The 26,430-nt window shown below is 42.2% G+C and overlaps 1 protein-coding gene across 4 annotated transcripts in view; it reads left to right on the plus strand.

Moving 5' to 3' along the window:
* LOC126213295 (coiled-coil domain-containing protein 50) overlaps nucleotides 1-26,430 on the plus strand; it is a 184,551-nt gene that overhangs the window by 128,130 nt on the left and 29,991 nt on the right. For 2 of the 4 annotated variants that reach the window (XM_049940967.1, XM_049940968.1), the window contains exon 1: nucleotides 19,668-20,586. The exons of the other annotated variants lie outside the window; for them this stretch is intronic. In XM_049940967.1, the coding sequence (XP_049796924.1) occupies nucleotides 19,683-20,586 (904 nt within the window). In that variant the 5' untranslated portion in view covers nucleotides 19,668-19,682. Of the gene's footprint in view, nucleotides 1-19,667; nucleotides 20,587-26,430 lie in introns of those variants that run through there. 4 annotated transcript variants of the gene reach the window in all.

Here is a 26,430-nt window from a genome sequence, read left to right on the forward strand (position 1 = left end):
AATACCATGGTTTATGTTTAAAATACGGATTCTAACCACACGATATGTAATATCTGAACCACATTGTCTATCATTCGATATAGTAATAATTCTAAATACCAGTGACAGCGGAACTAGAAAAGCTGCCACAAGGTCTTTACACCATCTTCGTCAGAAGTAATGTTGGTTTCTAAGTTTGTAAATGAAAGTAAGGGCATCGTTGATGCTAAGTGTGAAACCTCCCTCCACTCAACTGCTTTAATTACCAGAAATATTAGCAGCATAAAGGTTTAATAAACCTCGGGATTATCCAGGCTCAGTTCCCATTTAAATTACGGCTGTTGTATGTACATTTAGAAGAGGCGTGAAGATTCAAAATGACTCAAAGAATTCGCAGCGTAAAAGAGCCATGATTGATAGAATAAGTGTGCAAAATGAGTATTTGTAGAGTGTCACTAAAGTCATGTGATATGAAATGGATCATAAATAAATGTGGTCTTATGCTTGTGAGATAATGGAATGATAGCCCGCTATTGATAAATGCTTAGAGATGCGAGTAAATACGCTGTTTAGTTTTTCTGTAGTTAACAGAGAATTATCGTTTTGGCGCACAACTCCGGAAGCAGCAGCAGCCAATCGCGGAAAAAGAACACCATGTTGGATGTCTTTCTCGCGGTACCCGTACCAAACAAATGACATCGGTACCTCACATTACGCTGTCGTCTTACCAATGTTGCCTTCTCAACCGCTCTGACAACTTCTACCTGAATAAGATGGCTACAAAGCAATTACATCAGCTGTAGTGCGACAAGGTCTGCAAGTCATTAAAGATCCAAACAATTCTGCACAAGCGACGGCTGATTGTTTTTTACCCGGTTAGTAATCTAAGTCTACATGGATACTATGCAAATCACATTTAAGTCCCTGGCAGAGGGTTCACCGAACCACCTTCACAATTCTATTATTCCAATCTCGTATAGCGCGCGGGAAGAATCTTTCCGTACGAGCTCTGATTTCCCTTATTTTATCGTGGTGATCGTTCCTCCCTATGTAGGTCGATGTCAACAAAATATTTTCGCATTCGGAGGAGAAAGTTGGTGATTGGAATTTCGTGAGAAGATTCCGCCGCAACGAAAAATGCCTTTCTTTTAATGATTTCTAGCCCAAATCCTGTATCATTTCTGTGACACTCTCTCCCGTATTTCGCGATAATACAAAACGTGCTCCCTTTCTTTGAACTTTTTCGATGTACTCAGTCAGTCCCATCCGGTAATGATCCCACACCGCGCAGCAGTATTATGAGGACGGAAAAGCGTAGTGCAGGCAGTCTCCTTAGTAGATCTGTTACATTTTCTAACTGTCCTGCCAATAAAACGCAGCCTCTGGTTAGCCTTCCCCACAACAGTTTGTGTGTGTTCCTTCCCATTTAAGTTGTTCGTAATTGTAATACCTAGATATTTAGTTGAATCTACGGCTTTGTTTTAACTGATTTATCGTGTAACCGAAGTTGTTCCTTTTAGCACTCATGTGGATATTTATGGTAAACTGCCAATTTTCGCAACATTCCGATATTTCTTCTAAATCTTTTTGCAGTTTGGTTTGATCTTCTGATGACTTTATTAGTCGATAAACAACAGCGTCATCTGCAAACAACTGAAGACGGCTGCTCAGATTGTCTCCGAAATCGTTTATATAGATAAGGAACAGCAAAGCGCCTGTAAAACTACGTTGGGGAACGCCAGAAATCACTTCTGTTTGACTCGATGATTTTCCGTAAATTACTACGAACTGTGACCTCTGACAGGAAATCACGAATCCAGTCACATAACATACGATATTCCATAAGCACGCAATTTCACTATAAACCGCTTGAGTGGTACAGGGTCAAAAGCATTCCGGAAATCCAGAAATACGGAATCTATCTGAAATCCCTTGTCAATAGCGCTCAGAACTTCATGGGAATAGAGCTAGTTGTCTTTAACAAGAACGATGTTTTTGAAACCTATGTTGACTGTGTGTCAATAGACCTTTTGCAACCGAGCCGAAGCAAATGCCGGTTATTCAGAACTAAAATACCGGTATCGGTTTTAACTGGTTGGTTCTTCCCATCCTTGGCCAGGTCTCGACGTTTTGACACAACGACGTGCTACCTGTTAGACTCGTTTGACCACGGTGGGAGCGTCTACGCCGGCCAACCCGTTTGCATGTTAGGTTACTGTCGTCGTACTCTCATCATACTGGACATGTATCGCTGCAGTGCTGTTCCCCTTCACATGCAGGAAACGAAATACCCTACGACAGTCCACTTTACAGTGGACTGCCCTATTCTGCGTTAACTCGTCTAGCGCCATGCTACGGTACTGTGGCGCGGGGTCTAGCTGTGTAGTGCTGTCGATATAACGAATCTTCCAAAAATATCGATATGTCGCCGATAATCTCGTCTGATACACTACTATATAAATACCAAAACGGCAATGTAGAGTGCCGGTATTTTTATTTTATATTTCAGTTTTCAGAAGATTATTTGAGGTTATTCTTTTGAAATTGTAGAACATGACTTTACTTTCACTGTGTGGAGTGTTACTGCTTTCTGAACTTTGATTACGTCCAGTCCCTCTCTTTGACTGTGTGTATATGTGGCAGAAAAGAACTGCAACTGCAGTGGCGGCGAGGTGGGAGGTGGGTTAATGTAAAAGCAGTAGCACAACAGTTGGTTTAAAAACAAAAAACCGCAACTAGCGTCTTCGCACTGCCACTCTTCAAAAACAGTGCTGAAAATGAACAAAAATCTAAATGGTTAGATTGATCTTCACGGTGGGTGGAGACGTGTGGGGGGCGGGGGGCTGACGTAATCGGCGCAACGTTTTTCACCACGCAATTTTAACACAACTGCTAGCTCTGGCATTTACAGAAAAAAGCAGTGAAGTCGACAGGCAGTATTCCCAGTTCGATATGCGACACCTTTTATTATTGAGCGGTATCGCGCAGTTACCATTGTTAGCAAAGTGGTTATTGCCAAGCGTGAAGGTACAGAATTTTCCTTCAAATTCTTATTGTAAAAGGGGATAAGCAGGCTGCTAGCTTGTTAATGTACAGGATATCTAATGAGTAAATACCTAATATACAGCTCTAAAACCGGCGCTATCTGTACATTGTGCTGCCGATATTTTTATAGGCAGATACGTGAACATTTGTTCAGCCGATATACCGGGTGATCAGAAAGTCGGTATAAATTTGAAAAACTGAATAAATCACGGAATAATGTAGATAGAAGGGGTACAAATTGGCACACATGCTTGGAGTGACATGGGGGTTTTATTAGAACCAAAAAGTACCAAAGTTCAAAAGTCGATACTTTCAGATACGTCGATACTTGGTACTACTTTTTAAATACAGGTATCAGGTTCCCGAAATTTTTAAAAATGCAAAGTCCTACATGCTACTGTCTTCTGGCGCGGGAGATTCACGGTGTACCACGGCTCCCGATACACGCCACAGAACAAACAAAAATACTGATCCCCTAAAATCCTTTGTTCTGTGTTATAACACAGGGTGTTTCAAAATGAATTTACGGGTTTTGAGGCTTTGTAACACACATTACATTGACCTTACAATTATAAATAATATACCAAATGAGGCAGATTTTCTTAAAATCATCCAATTTGAACACCGATCACACCCACAGTCGATAGGAGAGTTGTCCGAAACCTTGATCAGTGTGTCAGGAGTAACTGTTGCAATAACACAGTTTCTAAAGCCGGATTGATCACCTGGTATCGGAGACACACACATCGCGCCAGATCGTGTTTGAACGTGGTCATGCATAAAATGCTGTCAAACAATCCCTTGCACCCAATTCGCCCAGTCGCGTACTGAGGCAGCGCACCATCTTGCTCCCAAATAAAGATGTGTTGTTCAGCTTCTTCCCTCTGAGGCACAGGCCATAGCTGTAGCACATAAAGATAAGGAACATCAGCTACAGTCGATTAACCGAAAAAGAAAGGCCCATAAACTTCAGCGGAGATAATCCTTAATAGGGCTAAGCGTGAAGGCTCGCACTCGTTCAACACGTTTCTCTGTCATTCCATACTCTTCCCTTTGCGCATACACAGACAAAACTGAGTTGGTCTTCCGTTTATTGTATTTTTTTACAGTTCTAAGGTGAACGTAATAAATGCTACGAAGCCTTAAAACCGTTACGTTAATTTTGAAACACCCTGTGTGTACCTTGACAGCGTCTCGCATTGGGATTGGTATAAAAGCCGGCGCACTAAGAACACAGTCCGCTCGTAAAGTGAGAAATCCCTGTTACAGGGTACTGCGACTGAGACATGGTGTCGCGTTGCTTAACTGAATAATGGTGACTCAGCAGAGCTGCAGACACGGCAGGAAGCAGATACCATCCGCTTTGTCTGCTCTTCCGCTCGCACAAACTACAGAGCTCTGGTAATTACTGTGTCCACTTGTCAGCGTGCACGCAGGCTTTCGCCATCGTACGCGGGAAGCGGAGCTAGATTTCCGTGCCAAGTGTTTACTTAAGCCCAGATTACACGACTACACTGACTTGCGCCACTCGCTGCGTGAAACGAGTTGCATGCAAGTGGTTTCGTATGTCTGTAGACACGCTGCCATCTGTGTACACTTCAGTTTCGTCGTTTGTTAGTGCCGTATATTCTTGTCTAAAATGAAAGTATTGGCAGCTGCACAAGTTGTGGCGGAGTTAATGCTTCTTTGTGTGAAATCGCTGCATAAGGAAAAAGATAAAAAAAATTAAGAAACGTGTTTGGGTTCGCGAGTTCATCAAGAATACATCAGCTCGATTGCTTTGAGACATTGCTAAAAGAAATTGTAGCGGAAGACCCAAGAAGTTATTTTAATCACCTCCGAATGGCTAAATGGCTCTGAGCACTATGGGACTTTACTTCTGAGGTCATCAGTCCCCTAGAACTTAGAACTAGTAGTAACCTAAGGACATCACACACATCCATGCCAGAGGCAGGATTCGAACCTGCGACCGTAGCGGTCGCGCGGCTCCAGACTGTAGCGCCTAGAACCACTCGGCCACCCCGGCCGGCTCCGAATGACACCAGACTAGTTCCTGTATCTTTTAAATACAGGCAGCAATGCAATAAGGAAAAGATACTGTAATGCGTGAAACATTGTCGCCAGAGCTAAAGTTACAAATTACATTGCATTTCCTGGCAAGAGGCGATTCACATTATTCACTACAATACCTGTATTGTGTTCCTAAGTTCACAATTGCCAAATTCGTTCCAACTGTTTGTGATGCCATCTACATGGGACTTGCAGAATACATGAAGATGGAACATAACACTGTTTAATTTTTAATATTATTAAAGATAAAAATAAATTTGCAGTAAGACCACACCATTACAACTTAATTCATTGTGGCATCGTATTTTTGGACAGCCCTGCAGGACCATGGTCAGTTCCCCCCAGCACTACTTAAGACACTAAGGGAGTCCATGACACGTCGTTTTGCGGCACTTCTTCGTTCTCGCTGAGCCCTACACGATATTAGTCAGGTGTACCAGTTTCTTCGGTGTAAAACAACGCTAGCATCTGCATTTATGTTCCACAAGCATTCGTCGCAATGTTTCCATATTTTTGTCAGTCTCGTCCGTATGAGGTGTGATGACAGTTGCAGGAGCCATTTCCGTCGAACAAGTTGACTGAGGCAACATAACGATTTTTTTTTTTTTGCCAAAAAAAGCACCAACATATATTGAGTGGGAGCATTGTCGTGACATTCCCTTGCGTGGCTGCGCCTTAACGTTGTTCTCCTCATACTGCTTCACGCAAATGGCGCATGACTTCCAGGTAGTATTCCTTGTTGATCGTACGACCATAAAGGAGGAACTCGTGATTCAGTATCCAATTATAATGTAAGAAAATAAGAAGAAACGTCAAATATGGTCGAATTTTTTTTTTCAGTCCCGACTCTTCAGGCAGTATACCCATGTTTCGTCACCCGTTATAGCCTCTCTGTTCTGGATCGTTATCTGCTTCCTTCATCAGTGCGTGAGAAATGTCTTCGCGACATAGTTTTTGGTAGATATTCATCAATTTAGGAACAAACTCTGCACTTACAGGTTTCATGCCTAAAACATCCAAAAAATTTTCTTGGCGTGAGCCGAAGGATATGCTATCACCGAAATACTCTGATGGTGACTCGGCGATTTTCCAGAATTTTCTTTACGACTTCGTCGTTACCGTCAGTAGTTAGTGTGCTAGGGCGTTTGTCGACTTCAGTGTCTTCTCGATCCTGTTCGAAGCGTTTCCATTCGTAAAATCTTGCCTTAATCATAAGAGTGTTGCCCAGAAAGTAATGCTCCGGATTTTTCTCAGCTGAAAACAATGCTACGAATGCCGAACGTTGCGTATGTATTATTTGAACTCTCCTGAGTGAGCGCGCAACGTTTCCGTCACCTACGACATGTAGCGTGGCTGCAGCCCAGTTCCAAAATGGCGTCTGTAGGTGACGTACGTTAGGAGGATGCTAAGTTCACCGGACTTGGATATTATGTGACGTCATTATGACGTATACACGCTACATCGAAAAAGATGGAAACCGTATATCGACTATTCGACTTTTGTGAACTTTCGAGAGATTGTGACAGGTTAACGCTGTGCTCTGCGCCATTCGTTTAAATGTGTTTTGCGTTCCTTGCGTTTAAATCGTGAATTGTACTGCGTTTGTGTCCTGTGCGTTGTTTTTCGTTTGCTCGTCTCTGTGTTCAGCATTCGAGAGACTGAGAGAAAAGCTTACCACCATGGAATGCTTTGACACTGCATTCAATCATTTCATACGTCAATCAGTACTAGACACTAACCTTTGGTTAAGATTACATTGAGAAATCCACTTCCCCTCGTATTTCATCTCCGGTCGACGATTTTTCTTCAACAATGCCTCATATTTTTCTTTTTAAGTTCAAAATGCAATCATTCTACACACCAGTCATTACTGGACACTAAGGTACCTGTCTCTGCGGTCCGAGTGTAAAATTACTTGGAATTATGGTTGATAAAAGACTCTCTTGGTATGGACATATAAATTACTTAGCTAACAAACTTGCACGCGTTCTTTTTCAGCTGGATAAATTAAGAAAAAGAAGTCAGCAAGAGTATGCTGCTACAATCTAATATGTACTGACAAGACCAATTGTATGAAACCATACTAAAATGTTGATAATAAATAAATATTTTCGGCGTAAGCATTCAATACAACAGCCACACAATCTAATCTGGTCGGGACATAAGAAGACTTCACCTTTTTACGTGATGTTTTCAAGGCCACGGTCAGGAATATTTCTATTAGTATCCAGCTCTTTTATTTTGGCGAAATACATATACGCTGCCACACTGAGCTGTTTTCAGAATCGCACGTGTCAAAACTAGCTGACGACAGTTTAGAATCTCGAACGTTCCTAAAAGTCGATAGGTGTGTTAATCGACTAAAGCGTATATACGTCATAATGACGTCACATCATATCCAGGTTGGGTGAACTTAGCATCCTCCTGTACGTTACAAGCAACGTGTTGTTGTTGTTGTGGTCTTCAGTCCTGAGACTGGTTTGATGCAGCTCTCCATGCTACTCTATCCTGTGCAAGCTTCTTCATCTCCCAGTACCGTCATTTAATTTCTCACTGCAGTGAAACTAACTGTGGGGAGTAGTTACAAACGCTTGCGCAAAATCTGTGTCGACAGAAGTACAGTTAGTCGCTGGGCACGGAGGGTGAGGTCATCAGAAGGCGGTTCGGCAGAGCTCCACGATTTGCAGAGGTCGGAGATACAGGGTGAGGCAGTGAAACGGCACGATTTGACTCCAGGTGAGGAGCACAGTGGGGGGGTGGGGGGGTGGGTTATGGGAGTGGGGGAAATGACCTTGATCATCTAGACAGGTGGAAATCTCAGTAGCCATGGAACATTGCTCAAGCACGCACTGTGCATTTACTGTAAAAGCATATTATATTGGTGCCCAATGCGCTTTCCGTTGTGAGTTTAATCTACCGCCACGGGATCCCGTGCCATCAAGAGAAGCTATTCTCCTGTGGGTGAAAAACTTTGAAGCCACTGCAAACACGACGAAGAACATAGGTGGTAGGGAAAAAACAATCCGCACCCCAGAGAACATTGATCGTGTGCGCGATGCATTAGCGCGAAGTCCGCAATCCACACAAAATACAGATAGTGCAAGCCCTACAACCTAACAATTACAATCATTGTGTACACTTTTTCCAAGTGATGCTTAATATTATCCGAAGAAATGGAGAAAGAGTGCATAACTCATAATGAAGCCCACTTTCACCTTAGTGACTACGTCAACAAGCAGAGCTTCCACTATTGATCCACAAATAACCCACACGATCTTCATGAAAACCCTCTCCATTCTGAAAAAGTAACAGTTTGGTGTGCAATATCTTCTTGTGGAATCAAGGGACCCTATTTTTTGGAGATGAACATGGTAACACAGTAACGGTGAACTCTCAACTTTATGCTGACATGTTGGCAACTTTTGGTCTGCCTGAAATCAATCAGTATGATCCCGATGTAGAAACACTCTTCCAGCAATATGGTGCAAAACGACATACCGCTAATGTCTCAATGGATTTGCTTAAACTCGCATTTCCAGGATGGCTAATCAGCAAGAATGGTGATATACCTTGGCCCGCCCATTCACCAGCTTGGCCGCCCCCAGGCTTCTTTCTTTGGGGTTATCTTAAATGCAAAGTCTTCCAGGAAAATACACCAAGAACAAAAGATGATCTGGAGGAGCGAATCCAGCAGGAAATTAACAACATTCCATTGCAGATGCTACTGAACGTCATGGGCGGATTTCATATCAGACTCCGATAATGTATGCAAAACCAAGGATGCCACCTTACTGACACCATATTCAAAAAATGATTGTTTTTAAGGTGAAACATTAATTTCTACTCATGTACTTAAGATTCATGTTGAAATAATCATACTCTTTTCTTGTAAATATATTATTGGTGATTTTTCAAAACCGTCCTCTTTCACTGCCTCACCCTGTACTTTCCACGGCCGTCACACCTGATACGTTGCAGCGAGCCGTCCTCCATCTCCTCCCCCCTTCCCCCGGAATTGCAGTTGGTTGGGCCATTAAAGGGTGTTCGCACCCATTTGATTTGACCTGTACTGCAATTACTTCCCGCCAGTAGTGCGTGCGCAAAAGCTCCTTAAAACCTGAGCAATCTAAAGTATGCTCGTGACTCTTGACGCCAAGTACAGGTGAGTGACAATGAAGTATAGCGCGGTGGGTTTAGCGCCGTGTATTTGAGTGCTGCCTCTGTTACATTTAACAACAAAGAAAAAACCAAAAATTCCGAAAGGTGTCGAAAGTTAAGGTGTTCACGTGATCTTACACAACAGCCGTGAAATAATGATAGTATCTAATTTTATCTGCGCAGTTCTGTTATATACCTTAAAATCTATCCCTGGAAATTTGCTATCCAAAGTCTGTTTGCCTTTTCGTGCATTGAAAAAAATACAGGTGGTTACAGAAGTGATTGTCAATAATTCACACAAGAAAAGTACAGGCCAAACTAGCTAAAAACCATCGCATTAAGGGGAGCCGGAGGTGCCTATGCTGCCCATGTTAAAATCACAAAGTTTGAGGAACATTTATGAATAAACTACAAAGTAGAAAAATTTGAATTTTTTTTACGTATAGAGTGGTTTAGTATTGAAGTTATGACAGAGGGATTTTGGAGTATCTTTTATAGTTTCCTTCCAATTATTTTTTTATTAATGACGCAAATTTTTTTACAAATAATTGCTTTATAATTAAACTGAAATGAAACTACTGAACATATTGCCAAATGACTGTGTTGAAATGTAAGTTCGACCACTAGGAGTGCTGTATAAAAATTTCATCTCTCTAGCTTGAGTGGATTTTGAGAATGTTCCTTATATTCGAAAAATTCTAATTTATGGGAAATGGCTATCAAAGCTTCTCAATACATTCCTGCACTATAGGATGGATTATAAGGGTCTTCTTCATCCTCCAAAAGCTTCCTCTTCTGTCTTCTTTTCTGGCCTGTTGTTCCATCATACTTCATATGCCTTTCTCTTTCTGCTCCTCTTATCCTTTCTCTGTCAATATTTCTTAGTGCTCGTACAGTGTTCACCCCAGCTGTAAATCGTAATGCCTTCAGAACTTCACACTTAACACTGTTCCCTTGGTTGTAGGTTGCTATTGCATCATAAATGCCAAAGTGCAGTGTTTTTATGCTTACAAACACCCTTTTAGGAATCACTTTCCAAATCAAATTGTTTACGCTCTCATTAGGATTCTGTGTCTTTCCGTGTAGTCATTTGTGTAACAATTCTGGCTGTGCTAAGTCGTGAAAAATTGGTTTCATTGCATTTATCACAGCTGCTGGCAAACCATGTTTATGGTCATAGTCCTTTTTTTTTTGCATTATATTTGCACCAGGAATCTTTTGGGCACAGGCTGTGTTGAGGGTATTCATTGGAAGAGGCAGTATGAAGGAACAATGCCCACACTGCTTTTCGCAACTTGGTATTAGTGTTAATTTTCTTTTCCCTACGTTCTTCCTCTTCTTATATACACGGTTACCAAAACGTGGCATCGTAACCAGAACAACGCTTTACACACGAAGTATAATACTACCAACAACAGGCGCAACACTGAACTAATTCGAAACGATAAACAGCAAAGAGACGATGTTCCGCGCTCTTAGCGCTTCATTTGTCACAGAAAACAATGTAGCCAACCCTTGCACACTCGCTGTATGCGTAACAGGCCGAGAAAACCCCAAGCAGTTCGCCAGGAAGTCACGAGAGGGTGTTAGATGCATTCAGCGGCCGCCCATTTCCTCTGCAGGCGTGGGGGAAAATGGCAATAACTCCGCTTCTAGGGCGAGTAGAACAATAATTCAAAGTTTACATTAAAGAGGAATGTTCCAATTTTCGGTAGCAAAAATCCAAATTTTTGGATTTGACCACCTCCGGCTCCCCTTAAGTAGGGTTTGGCTGTGAGCACTGTGGGACTTCTGAGGTCATCAGTCCCCTAGAACTTAGAACTACTTAAACCTAACTAACCTAAGAACATCACACACATCCATGCCCGAGGCAGGATTCGAACCTGCGACCGTACCGGTCGCGCGGTTCCAGACTGAAGCGCATAGAACCGCACGGCCACTCCGGCCGGCAAGTAGGGTTTGTAACGAATTGTAAACGCCCCTGGCCAACGCGGTATTTACATTCGTATCTCAAGATTTGGGATCGACTGTTTACGCATGCGCAACTACTTTCCTTGCCCCGTCCGTGCAATGTCGTACCGGCCTCACAATCAGTTACGAACGTAAAGGTACAACGGACAGGGGTTACACCAATAGTGTGTACACTGACATGCACTTCATGTGTGGCAAAGCGAATGCCAGTGCCCTTGTGACTACACGATTGAGTGGAAGATGATTTTCCTTTCCGAATGCAGCCCGACTGGCGTAATTCAGCAGGTTACATCAGCGCCTTAGAGATATCGGGAGTTTTCGCACTCAGACCCATAACACCTGATTTTGAGGAAAGGGTGTCAAGTATTTTACACGAACGCCCGAGTACTTCAACAAGGAGGATTGCAACCAAAGAGCGCGTCCCGAATCATAGCAGTATGTGGCGTGTTTTACATCGGCAAGCACTCCGTCCATATCATCTCCAGCGAGTGCAAGCCCTCAACAGTGCACACTTCCTGCCTAGAGGAACAACAAATTTGAAGTCTGTAAATTGCATGAGTGAGTTATGTTTCAGTATAAAACATAAATATGATGAAAAATCTTCATAAATATTTAGCTCTAGTTCTTAAAGTAATCTACATTTTTCTATAAATAACTCATTAAATATGCATTCATGTTCAAAGATTCGGCATAACAAATTTTAAGTGAATAGTTACTTGAATTATGTTACGTGTTATGCATTGATAAATTTCAGTGCCATTATGGAAGTACAAAAGTAAAATATTAAGAAAAAATGAAGATATTACATGAATGAAAACACTTTAAAAATCTACATTGTTCCAGAGCTATGTAAAGCACAAAAAATATATAAATTAACTGGTTATAATTGGATTATACTGTAAATGATGAAAGTTTGTGACTGCAGCTTGCCGCTAACTTGGTGTAATGTCTCTCACACATGAACCTGTACAGTAAAGTAAGGGCCTCCTGTTTCTATCTTTGGGCTGATCCGTGATAAGACAGACAAACAATTATACTAATGGAGGATTCTGCGTATTTTCTCTAATTTCATTCGCGCGCTCTCTCTCTCTCTCTCTCTCTCTCTCTGTCCTTTGTATATCTATATAGTTTTAAATATATTATTTAATTACGTGAAAGCCCAATAGAATCTCTGGTGGAGCCCTTCGTCTTAATATTCAGCGGCTGGCTTGCTGTAAAAGATCTTTATATCTATTATTATTGTTAAGCGCTGCATTCAGTTGGGAAAATCGATCGTTTGAACAATTCGTTCATTTTACGACAGATTTAGAATTTCAGATGTGTCCGAAGCCTTTTTGGACGATTTTATAAAATAGCGGTGATTGCAGGCTCTCTTCGTCACAACTGAAACTTCCCCACTAATTACAGGGCCAAGACAATCATCAATGATTCAGACAGAGAACTCATTCGTCATTCACTCTAGAATAAAAGGGTCACAAACCTTATTTCTGAGGAAAAATTGTACATTCAATCCATCTCCAGTACATCTTCCGTTTTCTGTTGATTCCAAGTCTTACTTAATTTGCGTTTACAGTTTTTCTATCTCTCCAAATAACCCGCTAGTGGCACAAACGTTAATAGCTCGCTTTAGCGAGAAGAAGCGCAAATATGTCTCTTTTAGCAGCCCGACAATCTTCCCACAGATACTTCCGAAGCTGTCCTCGTTATTCCTCCCTAACAACCATGGATAATACATATATGTATCTCTGTTCTTCCAAAGAATAAACGTACTAGAAAAATACCTTGGCGTCGACGAGCTGTCGGCGCATATATTACTAGAAAATCTGATCAGATACTTTCCAAAAGGGAATAAATGTGGATGATTTGATAATTATTAATTATTGCTTGGTAGAGGGTAATTTTCCGTGGGGAGATTACATGGTCACAAATGTGTATAAAGGATTAAAAATGTTAAATGTCCATATGTATAGTACATACAATTACGTATTTTGTTCGGAGATAAAATTCAGATGATGCCCGTTTCCGCTTGGCTTGACGTCTATACACATAGTCTGGAACATGTTACGACAGTCCAGCAGTAATCTGCAAAAATAGTAGCTGCACTTTCCGGCATACCTCTTCTCAAATGTGGCCAATATCTTGATGAAATTGCTCCTCATGTTAATCACTTACTGCACCACAATCTTTGGGGAATGTAATTTATTGCTGGTGTGTTCCCTAAGAACTGTAAACAAACGGTCTTTTCCCATGTATGCTTGTCTGATTCCATTAAAAATATGGTCCCCAAAAAGCTCTCGAATCTGTGGGCCTACAAAGATGCCCTCCTTTACTTCGGCATCACTTGGGTAGGGGAATTTTCGCCTGAAGTACTTAAATGCATCACCATCTTTTTTTCATTCCCTTAAGTTTTTCATGAGACCCAACTTGATGCGCAAGGGCGGGAGCAGAATCTCTTTATGGTCTACTAGAAGTTCACTCTTAGCTATTTATGCCTGGTTGAAGAGATTTTCTGGTGGACCACTCATGTTTACTGTAATTAGATGCAAGAGCTCGGCCATTCCATCCACGGAGAAAGCAGCAGTATTTAGTATACCCTAACTGCATTCCTGATAGCAGTGCAACCACTCTAGTCACCACAAAGGCGCCATGCAGTCATTGCACTTGATGGCTCCTAGTAAAATTTTGATGTTTTGGTATGACTTTTTTCGTACGCGTACTGGTATCGAAGGAAGCTCATTATCAATATGTAAAACCACTGCTTTTAAGCTTAGCTCTGACAAACCATTATAATATTTGATTTTAAACTTAACGTAAAAATCCGTACATGATTTTCACCGTAATCAGTGTAAAATCTAACCTAGACCTAATTTTGAATTGTATTTCTGATATTCGCGATCAGGACATTAGAACTGATAGGAACTGGCTATTTTCATTCGATTTTCATTTTTGCACAGTGATACCTGCCAAATGAGTGAGACAGCAGTGCAGCCTGAATCCCATGTTTGTAAGCAGTGTTCTGTTCACGGGTGAGGCTGGATTTACCCGTGACGGTATTTTTGACTGCCATAACGGTCACATTTGGGCCGATGCGAATCCGAATGCAACACAAGTTATCAGACGAGCAGCGTTATTAGTGAACGTTCGGGCAGGGCTGCTTGGAGGCCACGTAATTGGACCAAACTTCCTAACTCACAAGGGGAGGCCGCCAATTGTGAAATTCAGATTAGATTCATACTGCGCATAATAAAAGCTCATGGCCACGGGTGTAATGTGGCAAAGCAGCAACATGCACTTCTCAGCCGTTGTCGAGAAAATAGACAGTTAAAAGAAACCGTTGCGGTGAAATACTCTCTACGATCAATAATTTTGTACAGCGTCGTGGCGCAGCGGTAAGCGCTCTGGTTCGTAATGCGAAGGTCGCCGGATCGAATCTCGCGTCATGCAACCTTTTTTTAGTATTTGTTTTTTGTAATTCAAATATATATATATATATATATATATATATATATATAATTCACGGCAATCAGTTGCAACAATTATGCATATAATAAGCTGTTGAAAGTCGTTTGTCGTGGAAAAACTGGCGACTTCGAACATCATTATGTTTTCCGCAAACAGAGATGTATTTCACAAATGTTATTAATTGTTTTCATAATGTTAACTATGTATAGTTAACGGAAGACGTAGAAACGATATTCCGAAACGAATAAGTATAGCGTAAGTCAAACGTTCGAATTAGAATAGAGACCCCCACCAACACAAATTTGCTGTGGCAGGTATGAAATATAAACTCCGTTACTCGCTCGTTACACTTGGACAGATGTTGAATGGGCCGAAACGAGCCGCCGCATAGCAGCGTAATTGCCTGCTAACTTCTAAAGAACTAGCGCAACTTATAACATCGTCGAAAATGAGTGCGGACGGGAGAGCTTCGGTACACCCCGTTAAACGGAAAAATGGAGGCGGTACAATTGGAGAGCGATCCGCCTTCACCAACATGCAAACATGCATAAGCAATTCATTAATAGTATATAATTTGAATTACAAAAACTAATAATAAAAAAATGTTGCATGGCGCGAGATTCGATCCGGCGACCTTCGCATTACGAACCCGAGCGCTTACCGCTGCGCCACGACGCTGTACAAAAGTATTGATCGTAGAGAGTATTTCACCGCAGCGGTTTCTTTTAACTGTAGATTTTCTCGACAGCAGCTGAGAAGTGCATCTTGGTGCTTTGCCACATTACACCTCTGGCCATGAGCTTTTATTATGCGCAGTATGAATCGAATCTGAATTTCACAATTGGCGGCCCCCCCTTGTCAGATACTAACCGGACAGCAGTGGCTGTACTTCAACATATACATGATGCCGTCCCATTGAACCAACGCTGGAACATGTTTCGTGCATGACGGTGCTCCAGCACATTTTCATTTACGAGTGCGCCTGCTTCTAACTCGGACGTACGGTCAACATTGGGTAAAGTCGAGAGGGCCTATGCCATGGCCTTAAAGGTATTCGGCTTGAAATTCCATGGAGCTACGTTTGTGGGGTCGTGTAGAGAAGGAAAAAAGTCTACGCTACCGAGGTAAACTCCTGTGGGAATTACGCTTGCGGATTGAAACAGCCTCAAACATTTACAGAATTCTCCAGGACGATCTGAGAGGATTTGCAACTAGTTTCAGAGAAGACTTAAATGTTGCATCATTCAGACGCATGGACAAAATTTCGAACACCTACTTTGTTTAGAGATGCCATGTGTTCCGTAACAGATGTTGTCTCGAAAGCGGTTGATTTGTGGACTCAAGTTTGTTGGAGCTTTTAGCTACTTTTGGCCTGTACTTTCCATGCGTGAATTATCTTCACTTCTGAAACGATCTGTATATTGGGATTTATCTCTGTCTATAAGTTACGTAAAAATTCAAAATAAAAGGGTACTGCTCGGGGAGCCGATCCTATGATCCTCAGATTACCATTCTGTCATCTTTCCGATGCGCCAGCCAATGCCCGGAATCTGCATCTACATAAATGGATCGTACCTCACCTGACCCGCACCAAAATGCTATTTTTTGTGAACGCTTTGTAATCTGGACACTTCTGTCTCGTCAAAGCCCTACACAGTCAACATAGGTGTAGAAAACATCGTTCTTGTGAAACACAGCTAGCTCTTTATTCACATGAAGTGCTGAGTGCTATTGACAAGGAATTTCAGATTGATTCCGTATTTCTGGATTTCCGAAAGGCTTTTCACACTACCACACAAGCGGCTCGTAGTGAAATTGCGTGCTTATGCAATATAATCTGTTATGTGGCTGGCTTTGTGATTTCCTGTCAGAGGTCACAGTTCGCTGTAATTGACGGAAAGTCAGAGTAAAACAGAAGTGACTTCTGGCGTTCCCCAATGTAGTGTTATAGGCCTTTTGCTGTTCCTTATCTGTATAAACGATTTTGGAGACAATCTGAGCAGTCGTCTTCGTTTGTTTGCAGATAACGCTGTCGTTTATTGACTAAGAAAGTCATCAGAAGATCAAAACCAACTGCAAAACTGTCTAGAAGAAATATCGAAACGGTGCGAAAAGTGGCAGTTGACCATTAAAAGACGTTTTTTGTTGCGACGGAATCTTCTCACAAAATTCCAATCACCAACTTTCTCCTCCAAATGCGAAAATATTTTGTTGACACCGACTTACATAGGGAAGAACGATCACGAAGATAAAATAAGGGAAATCGGAGCTCGTACGGAAAGGCTTAGGTGTTCATCCTTTCCGTGCGCTATACGAGATTGGAATGATAGAGAATTGTGAAGGTGGTTTGATGAACCTTCTGCCAGGCACTTAAATGTGATTTGCAGAGTATCCATGTAGATGTGCATTACTATAAATCTGTACGAAGTTGTTGATGAAGACCAGTTCTGACTTCAAAATGTTTCCTGATATTCCAATACGGACCCTCATTTTGCAATAGGTTTCCACTAAACACATTTGTACTAGACATCTTTTTTTTGAGTGTTTTTAATTATATTTGAAATGAGGTATGTTTGATGTTACTGTGTGTATAAATGAAGGTATCTGGGGCGTGTTGAGACCTCCCCAGGGATGTTGGTAGTGCACAAAGCCGTAACGGACTCGGGTTACCTCCGTCATGTCACACCACACGCTCCCACTGTTCGTTGCGGGGAGTTGCAGTTTTGCCTAGACAGTGCGAGGAAAGTTGTCGCCGCTACTTTAGCGCGGTTTTGTCCGTTGCTTATCAGTCGAAGCGAGCACATGCGCTGGGTACAGCAGGGGTTCAGAACAAGTGATTTTTACGTGGTAGTCGCGTGTCGTAGATACATTGGTTTGTGCTGCTGTTAGTCATTTGTCTCCATTCCTTTGGATTATAATACTAAAGTTCCCTAGGAAAACACGGTGGTGTATCTGTCAACAATTTGGTCATAGGTGAAGTGTGCAGTGTGTGTCGTTCTTATATAAGCTGGATTAAGATTTTAGCCCTGCATAGTGATCTTGCAACAAATGTCGTTGGCTTCTCGTTAATGAAATGCTACATACTGTGTTGCGTAGCCATATTATAGTTACGTCAACGACAGACTATAGTGGAATATTGGCGTTGTTATCCTAGCGTGTTAGCATGTTCATACAAGTATATGGATTTTGTTATGAACCGTAGTTGACAGCAAAGAGGGAAAGTGCTGAACTAACCCTGTTCCGTTTCGACTTGCGGCTGGTTTCTAAGATTAAGATATCGCCAGCGAGCGTATACCAAGAACTGTGCCATCCCTTGTTGAAAATATTGTAGCAGTAGGTGCGAGTTGCGTCACTGAGCTTGTTTCGAAATTTTACGGACTACTGTCTAAAATTTCGTTGATTCGTCACACAGGAAGGTGACGTGTCGTTCTCGTGGTAAAACTGCGATATTAGTTTTCGGCCCTTTGGTTATGGGACAGATTGCCCGAACGTGAGGTATACGTAGTTTTGCTGAGAGATTTGTGCTGGAGGTGTGCGCAAGTTGGTTGTCGAAGCAGAGGGGACGGGATAAGAAGCAGCGTTGGCACAGTGGTTTCTCAGAGCAGGTAGCCTTCCCCCTCTTGGGCTCGGTACAGGGTGTCCGTCAAGTGCAGCTGCTCTAGCCGGGGCCACCGAACTTCCAGCGCAACAGATTGTCGTGCGTAGCGGAAAATGGCCTTGGCGGACGTTGCCAGGGACGTCGTTGGCTGCTATGTTTTCGAATTTGGCAAATGTTAAACGTGAGCGCTGCTGAATAAACAATCTCCAAATTCTGAGAGAACGTTACGTGCTATTTGTACTCCCTTAGAACGTCAATGACACTTTGTTAAGCGGTTTTGGTAAACGGCAAGGAAATAATGTACTGACGGGACGAAACCTGTTGGTTGTGTTCGTTGATTTCTGTAGACATTTGAAAGGCGTGGAGAGCTGAAGTGGCGGGGACGTTTATAGTTCAGATTATGGAGACTGGATAAGAAGCAATGTTGCCACAATGCTTTGAACTAAAAGTTAAGAGCCTATCGCTGTAGTACACCTATAATTCCCATTGAAATCTCCAGTTCGTTACCAAACCATTAACGTCGGAGCTCGCCTAAATTACGTTGAATAAGTCCCCAACGAAATAAGGTATACTAGGTTGTTTCAGTTTGTGTCTGAAGTTATTTGGTGACATTTACGGAAGCCAAACGGAAAGTCACTGAACTAGTAAGGATAGATTGGGCCTAGACGACAATCGGTACTAAATATCCTCCGTGGGCGGATGTCGCAGTAGTACTTAATGTATATTCGATTAGCCCTTTAGCAGAACTCATAAAATCTCCAATTCTTACTGCGTAAGTTCTTCCACGTCTCCCACATTCGTTCATATGATCTCATCACTGTTTTGCAGCTGTTAGCTGTTGAGTTTGTCTGCTGTTCCTGTTATGTTTACACTGTTTCTACTTTGTCATTTAGTGTCTCTATAAACAATGCTGTTAGTCTTTAGAGTTGCAAAATTTCAGTAAAGATTTGGTTAGTCAGCCATCGCCTATTCTATTCCGAAGAACGACATCCTGCTTTTGCGCCCTGTGTGTATTATGTTATGTACGTGTTGATATATAAATATAAATTTTTTAGGTCGCGAGCTTCTGTCAATGTGTCTAACCAGTGTTATTTCTATGTTTTGGTTTACGCGACCTTTCTGCACTAGTTAGTGTTACAACCCATACAGATTTTCGGACCTCACTGTTTTTGTCTCCCACGCTAAAGCCTTCTTGAATGTTTCTGGTTTTGCGGAATGCTGTGTTCATTTGCTCCGTTTTCTCTACACTATACTTCCACTTGTGTATGCGTAATCACCCATTTAAATATTTGAATCAACTGACTTGAGTGTTTTGTGGAAAATTGTTTTTGGGGTAAGAAATTTGCAGCCTGCACAATTAATACCTTCGGGGAATAACTTGGTGCGCTAACTAAGTTCAATGCTGTGTTGCACCGGCAGGACCGCTGCTAAGCTTCCTGCACGATGCGGCGCGGAGCCGGAGGTTCGCGGCATTGTCCCGAGCAGGGTACAGACCGTTTCGCGCACTTTCGCCGCTGCCGAGCTGCCTCGCAGTTCGTTGCCAGGCAGGGGCAGTGTCCGCTCGGAATCCGTCCGTTCTGGCCGCGCCGCGGGAGGGAGAGCACTGTCCGTAACGGCCGGAAAGCCCCAAGGTCGCGCCTCCGTAGTGGGGGTAGTGGCGCATGCGCAGTCGAGCGGAAAGCGAGGGGTGGGGGCCGGCACGCCCTCGGAGGGGAGCGCGCGACCACAGATTTCGGCGGGTGGGCGAGATTGTAAAGCACTTTCGGCACCAGATCCGTTGGGAAGTAGAGTTGCAACAGCGCCGGGCCTTTTCGAAGGATGTTCCACTGCGTCTTCGTTGCCCTCGTGGCCCCCGCGGGGTTATCCCACCCCCGATTTCATCCCCGCGAGTTGGTTCGCCGGGGCAGACTCGCTGCGGAAGCGAGTGCTGACGAAGCGCGCAGCTGCTGCGCTCTCGCGGCCGCGTACGGTGAGCGTGGAACGCTGGGCGTCGGCCACGTTGCCACAGCATCGCGCCGGCGAACGACCGAAGCGCACGCGCTCCGAGCCCGCCCGCCAAGGTCACTCGGCCGCCGGCAGCGCGTTGCGGCCCTGCGCCATTTCGGGCCTTTGTGCGAAGTGCGGCTCTCCGGTGTTGGCTAGCAGCCGAGTGGTGCAGCGTGGTGGGCACGCCGGGCGCTTCGGGGATTGCAGCGGCGAGCCGGCGTCCGCCGACAGGGAGAGGCGGCCTTTGTGGCGCGAAGTCCGGAGGCTGCGCAAGGCTTTGGAGGCCCTCGACATCGGGGCCGACGGAACGCGCACAGGTCTGTCTCCGGCGCAGTATTTGATTGCTCTGTTGTTGATAAATACTGTGTAGGCATCTATTAAAACTGTCACAAGACAGGCACGCTGGCTAAAGTGCACCCACGTGACTCCACCTTGCATTTTTCGTCATTTATGTACGATGCTGTTGCTTGGAGGACGGTGTACTGCTGCTCTCCACGCTACTGTATCCTGTGCAAGACTCTTCCTCTCAGAGTAACTACTGCAACCTCAATCTATTTGCACCTTCTTACTTTATTTCATCTCTTGGCCTCCCTCTTCACCCCTCCCCTACACTTCGTCCATTGCTAAATTTATGTCCCAGGATGCGTCCTATCAACGGATCCATTTTTACTCAATTTATGGCAAAATTTTTTCTGCTTATATCTGATAACTACCTTGCTCATTACATGATCTCCCCATCTAATCTTAAGAATTATTCTGTAGCACCACGTTTCAGAGGCATGTCTTTACTGCTTATCGTCCATGCCTTACACTTAAACACGTATCCGATGTTAAATGTCTGATCAGAAACCAGTTTCTTGCCATTGCTTTCTATATTTTATATTCTCTCGTGCGCATAATATACATAAGTGCTAATCGGAGTCTATGTTGATTATAGAACGTACGTTTTCTGAATTTTCCTAGCAGTTCTAGTTAGTCCGTTGAAAGTAGCGCAAACCCAAACATCAGTCTAAACATAATGTTACCACAACCATTATGTGCCGTTCACATTAGTTGATGTCGCCCGTTATTATCTTTCAACCTGACGTAGCTATGGGATACATGCAATGAGCACTGGTAGTAGTTTATTCGGCCAGGTATTTTGTGACGATATGAAAGAGTCGGCGGAAGAAAGACTAACCCCCACGAGCGTATTTGCGTGATACTACACGTTATCTGATAGAATTCAAAAGCAATAACGTAAATTCAACAAGACAAAAGAAATTATGCAAGAGACTTAACTGCAAAGCTGTAGGTTGTAACAGCATGCAGTGCGTTCGGAGACGTAACTGTTATAACAATAATTCCTTCTGAATTGAGTTAGAACGGTCTTCCGTCGACCCGTTCGTGTAAGACGTGAGCTTAAAAGAAGGAAAATGTACTCTAATTATCAGTGCCGTAGTACTGTGTTGAAGAGTACGCTTCGAACACAGATCACACATAATGGACAAGTCTGAGTGTTTTGATGTATGTTATGTACATATATCTTAAGAGTAACAATCATTTTACCCGCGGCCCTTCTGTTTCGTGGTGCTCTTGACAATTCCTTAACGTTGAACGTAGCCAGTCTGGTGATAGTATGCGGTAGCCAAACAGGCGATCTATCTTAAAAGTCTAGCTGTGGTAAAAATTTTGCTGTTTTTTCGGAATGTCGAGATTTCAGAGTTGCTGATGGAGTGATACCGATTGTGGTGGTGCCTAATAGTAAAGTTACCAATTCACTTAATATGCGGAGCGAAGGAAATTACGAACGAGCAGTGTCATTTGTTTTCCCCATAACACTAAAGAATCGTAGTGTCCGCTTGCCGTCGGTCATCGTGCAAACGTTTACAAACTATTGCACACAACGGAAACGAGGGCTACACAGTTACGTGCACTTTCACCAGACGTTCATTGCAATAGAGCCACGTGTTGATATTGTGAAAGTTACCCCCTCTTCCTTTAGCTGTGCCATTCTCTGCGACTAGTATATCAGTCGGACGATTTTCTTTCGTACTCCATTTAATGACCATATGGCCTAAATTAGTAAGGTAGCACGTCTTCATAATTTTGTTCTGGATTGTTTTAAGATTTACATTGATTTCATGTGGCTCATGTCTCGCGGCGACAAACAAAAGGCTAAACTGTGTTGAATATTAACTTAAATTGTGAACATGTTGTTGTACTCTACTCTTCTCTTTCCTCTCTTTATAAAGCAGATAGGATCGGTTGGGGTTATTTGAGGGTGATGACATAATTCGGGTGTAAAGAACATGTTGCATAATTCTTAACCCAATGTTCGCACATGCTCAAATTCTACATATATTCTACATTTCACAGGAGGCTATAATATGGCGTTGATTTGTGTTGGCCAGTGTTGTGATACAGTAGCTAAACTCAAATGTGTGTACATTACACACTTTTTAAACTAAATTTTAATAAAATTAGTAATATCACTAATAATTCGAATGTAAATTGAAGTTTATGCATGTGGAGTAATTGTAGGTGGTTCTTCTTGATGTTGCCTTAAGTCTAAAAACTTGTTCAATGCAGCTCTCCACCATGTGCAAGCCTCTTCACCTCCCAATAATTATTGCAGCCTACATCCTTCCGAATCTGTTCAGTGTATTCATCTCATAGTCTCCCTCTGATTTTTACCCTCTACACTTCCCTCCAATAATAAATTAGTGATTCCTTGATGCCTTGGAATGTGTCCTACCAACTGATACCTTCTTCTAGTAAAGTTGTGCCACAAATTTCTCTTCTTCCCAGTTTTATTCAGTACCTCCTCATTAGTTGTGTGATCTACCCATCTAATCTTCAGTATTCTTTTGTAGCACCACATTTCAAAAGCTTCTATTGTCTTATCTAAACTTCCATACATGGCTACACTTTACACAAATACTTTCAGGAAAGACTTTCTAACACTTGAATCTATACTCGATGTTAACAAATTTCTCTTCCTCAGAAACATTTTCCTTGCCATTGCCAGTCTACACATTATATCCTGTACTTCGACCATCATCAGTCACTTTGCTGCCCAAGTAACAAAACTCATAAACTGCTACAGTGTCTTATTTCCTAAATCTCATTCCCTCAGAATCACCTGATTTCATTCAGCTACATTCTATTATCCTCATTTTGCTTTTGTTAGCGGTCACCTTGTATCCTCCTTCCAAGACACTGTCCACTCCATTCAACTGTTCTTAAGAGTCCTTTGCTGCCTCTGACAGAATTAAAATGTCGTTGGCAAACCTCAGTTGTCCTGTAGGCAGTATCTATGTGATTCCTAGTGATACATGCTTTTACAACCTTACATTAATCTTTCAGCCACTCCCACTTAGCCATTTTGCAATTCCTGTCACTCAGTTGGGAGACTTTTGTATTCTTTGTTTGCCTGCTTCATTTACTGAATTTTATATTTTCTCCTTTTATTAATTAAATTCAGTCTCATGTGTTACCCAAGGATTTCTGCTGGCCCTAGTCTTTTGTGTACTTCTTCCTCTGCTGCCTTCACTATTTCATCTCTCAAAGCTACCCATCTGTCCTTTAATGCAGTCTCTTCACGTGTTTTTGTCAGTTGTTCCCTAATGCTTGCACTGAAACTGTGTACGGCCTCTAGTTCTTTGTTTCCCGGTCCCATCCCTTTGACACTGAAGAAACTGCAGAAAGGTAGAATTTAATCTACAGTTCATAGCCAATAAACTGTGGCCAGAGTCCACATTCTGCCATGGAAATGTACTGCAATTTAAAATCTGTGTCCTAAATCTGTCTTAACACTATATAATCTGTCTGAAACCCTCCAGTATCTCCAGGTCTCTTCCATGTATATAACCTTCTTTCGTGATTCTCAAACCGTGTGTTAGAATTTTGCACAGAGCATAACTTAATCATAGCTGTCAGGTGGCTTCCTCTCATTCCTTACCCCAGTCCATATTCATCTACTTACTTTCCTTCTAACTTTCCCTACTATCAAATCTCAGTACTTCATGACTACTAAATTTTCATCTTCCTTAACTATTTGAATACTTTCTTTTATCTCATCATACGTTTCTTAAATCCATTCATCTGCAGAGCTAGTTGGCATTATAAACTTGCACTACTGTGGTAGGTGTGGGCCTCTCGTCTGTCGTGACTACAGTAATGTGTTCACTACGCTGTTCGTAGTAGCTTGTCCACATTCTTATTTGTTTTATTAATTATTACAACCACTCCTGTTACACCTATCTGATTTTGTATTTATAACCCTGTATTCCCCTGACCAGAAGTCGTGTTCCTCCTGCCACTGAAATTCACTAATGCCCACTGTATCTGACTTAAACCTATCCATTTCCCTTTTTAAATTTTACCTACCTGTCCAATTCAGAGTCCTCACATTCCACGTGCTGATTGATAGAATGCCAGTTTTTTCTCCTGATAACGTTGTCCTGAGTAGGCCACACCTGGAGATCCGAATGGGAGGACTTCTTTACCTCTGGAATATTTTACCTGAGAGGTAAATATACAGTAAAGCTGCATGCCCTTGCTTTAAGCTGTTTGCATTATCTCCACAGCAAAGTTGTTTTGGTTAGTGTTAAAAGGCCAGATCGGTCAATCATCCAGACTGTTGCCCCCTGCAACTATTGAAAAGTATGCTGCCCCTCTTCAGGAACCACATGTTTGGCCCCGTCAACCGATACCCATCCGTTGTGGGTGCACCAATGGTACAGTTAACTGCATCACTGGGGCACGCAACCTTCTCCACAAACAGCAAGGTCCATGGTTCATGGGGGAAATTGTAGGGTATGGTGAGCGATGTTCCCTGTTTTCCTTTCTAAAGCATGCCACATACATTGCGAAAGACATACTGCACGTATGACTAAAGTGACCTTGAGAAGATCTGAGAAGTGAAAAGGGAATATCATATGCTGTTCTAAAAATTGCAATATTCCATACACACACAGTTATCACTAGACCCAGGGACAGAAGTGATGAAACTGAAGACAAACAAAAAAAAAACCTTCATTGTGCTACAAGAATTGGCTCAAATTCAGAAATAATATTATTGACTACAATGCATTAACAAAATGACTGTGGTAAGGTAGTGCAAGAGACCCGGGGATAAATAACCGCATAAGATCTACACAAGTGGAAACCATATTCAATGTAGTTACTATCCATACGCAAAGGGAATTGTCATAGGTATATTTCCCTTGGGTGGATGATGCAGAATGGATTGATTTAGAGCAAATAATTGAAGTGTTTCTTGCACCTGTTTTAATGAGAAACTACAAATTGTTTTGAATGGTGTGTAGTAGATTTTTTGGTCATGTAATTAACATTGTTCGTCGTTGAGCTTCTTAGAAACATAGATATATACTTCCATTGGTTTCGTGGACCTGCACTTACATATGATAGGGGTAATTGTAGCATAATAAAACATTAAAGCATGTTTTACTTGAATATTACAGTGTATACCAACATTACTACAAAAAGGGGGAAAATTGGGTGCAGTTGAACTCGGGGTTATTGTAAGAGAGTCATTATACTTGAGGAAAATGCAGTAGGAAAAATTCTAAAATATCGCATTGCTAATATATAACGAACTGACAGGAAAATTATATTGTGTTTAAAAGCCATTAAGGTTAAAACTTCGTTCTTTATACTCAAACCACTCCAATTAACCCTATTGTAAGTAATGCCATGGATTAATAAAGACCCTTACATGACAACTGTCAAGTTTCAGAAACCTAGTTCATTGAAAAGGAAAGTGAAATGAAACATGTTTCAGTTGTGCAAAGAAATTTGGCCTGTGTTGTAGGTCAGCTAAAAATCCTTATTGTTTGTGCACACAGCTGCTCTAGACTTTCCTTGAATGTTGTTCATTTTTAATTTTTTATACTAATCAGACAAGATGTACAGTATTCACACAGGTAAGGAAACTTTAATCTTGGTTGTGTAAATAAGAAAATACATACCTAATATGCTGGTGGATATTTTCTGAATCTGGTGCAGTGTGCAGCGTAATTTCTCTTGGAATGCCATTTCAAACTGTATTTACAAAGGCCACTCTTGAGCCTCATTATCAGAAATGATTACTTTTGTGAACATGTAGCATGTGATATTGTGATGAATAAAAAGGATTGTTGAACAGATTTGATGGA

The sequence above is a fragment of the Schistocerca nitens genome, chromosome 11, assembly GCF_023898315.1.
Source record: "Schistocerca nitens isolate TAMUIC-IGC-003100 chromosome 11, iqSchNite1.1, whole genome shotgun sequence".
In the NCBI taxonomy this organism is placed as follows: domain Eukaryota; kingdom Metazoa; phylum Arthropoda; class Insecta; order Orthoptera; family Acrididae; genus Schistocerca; species Schistocerca nitens.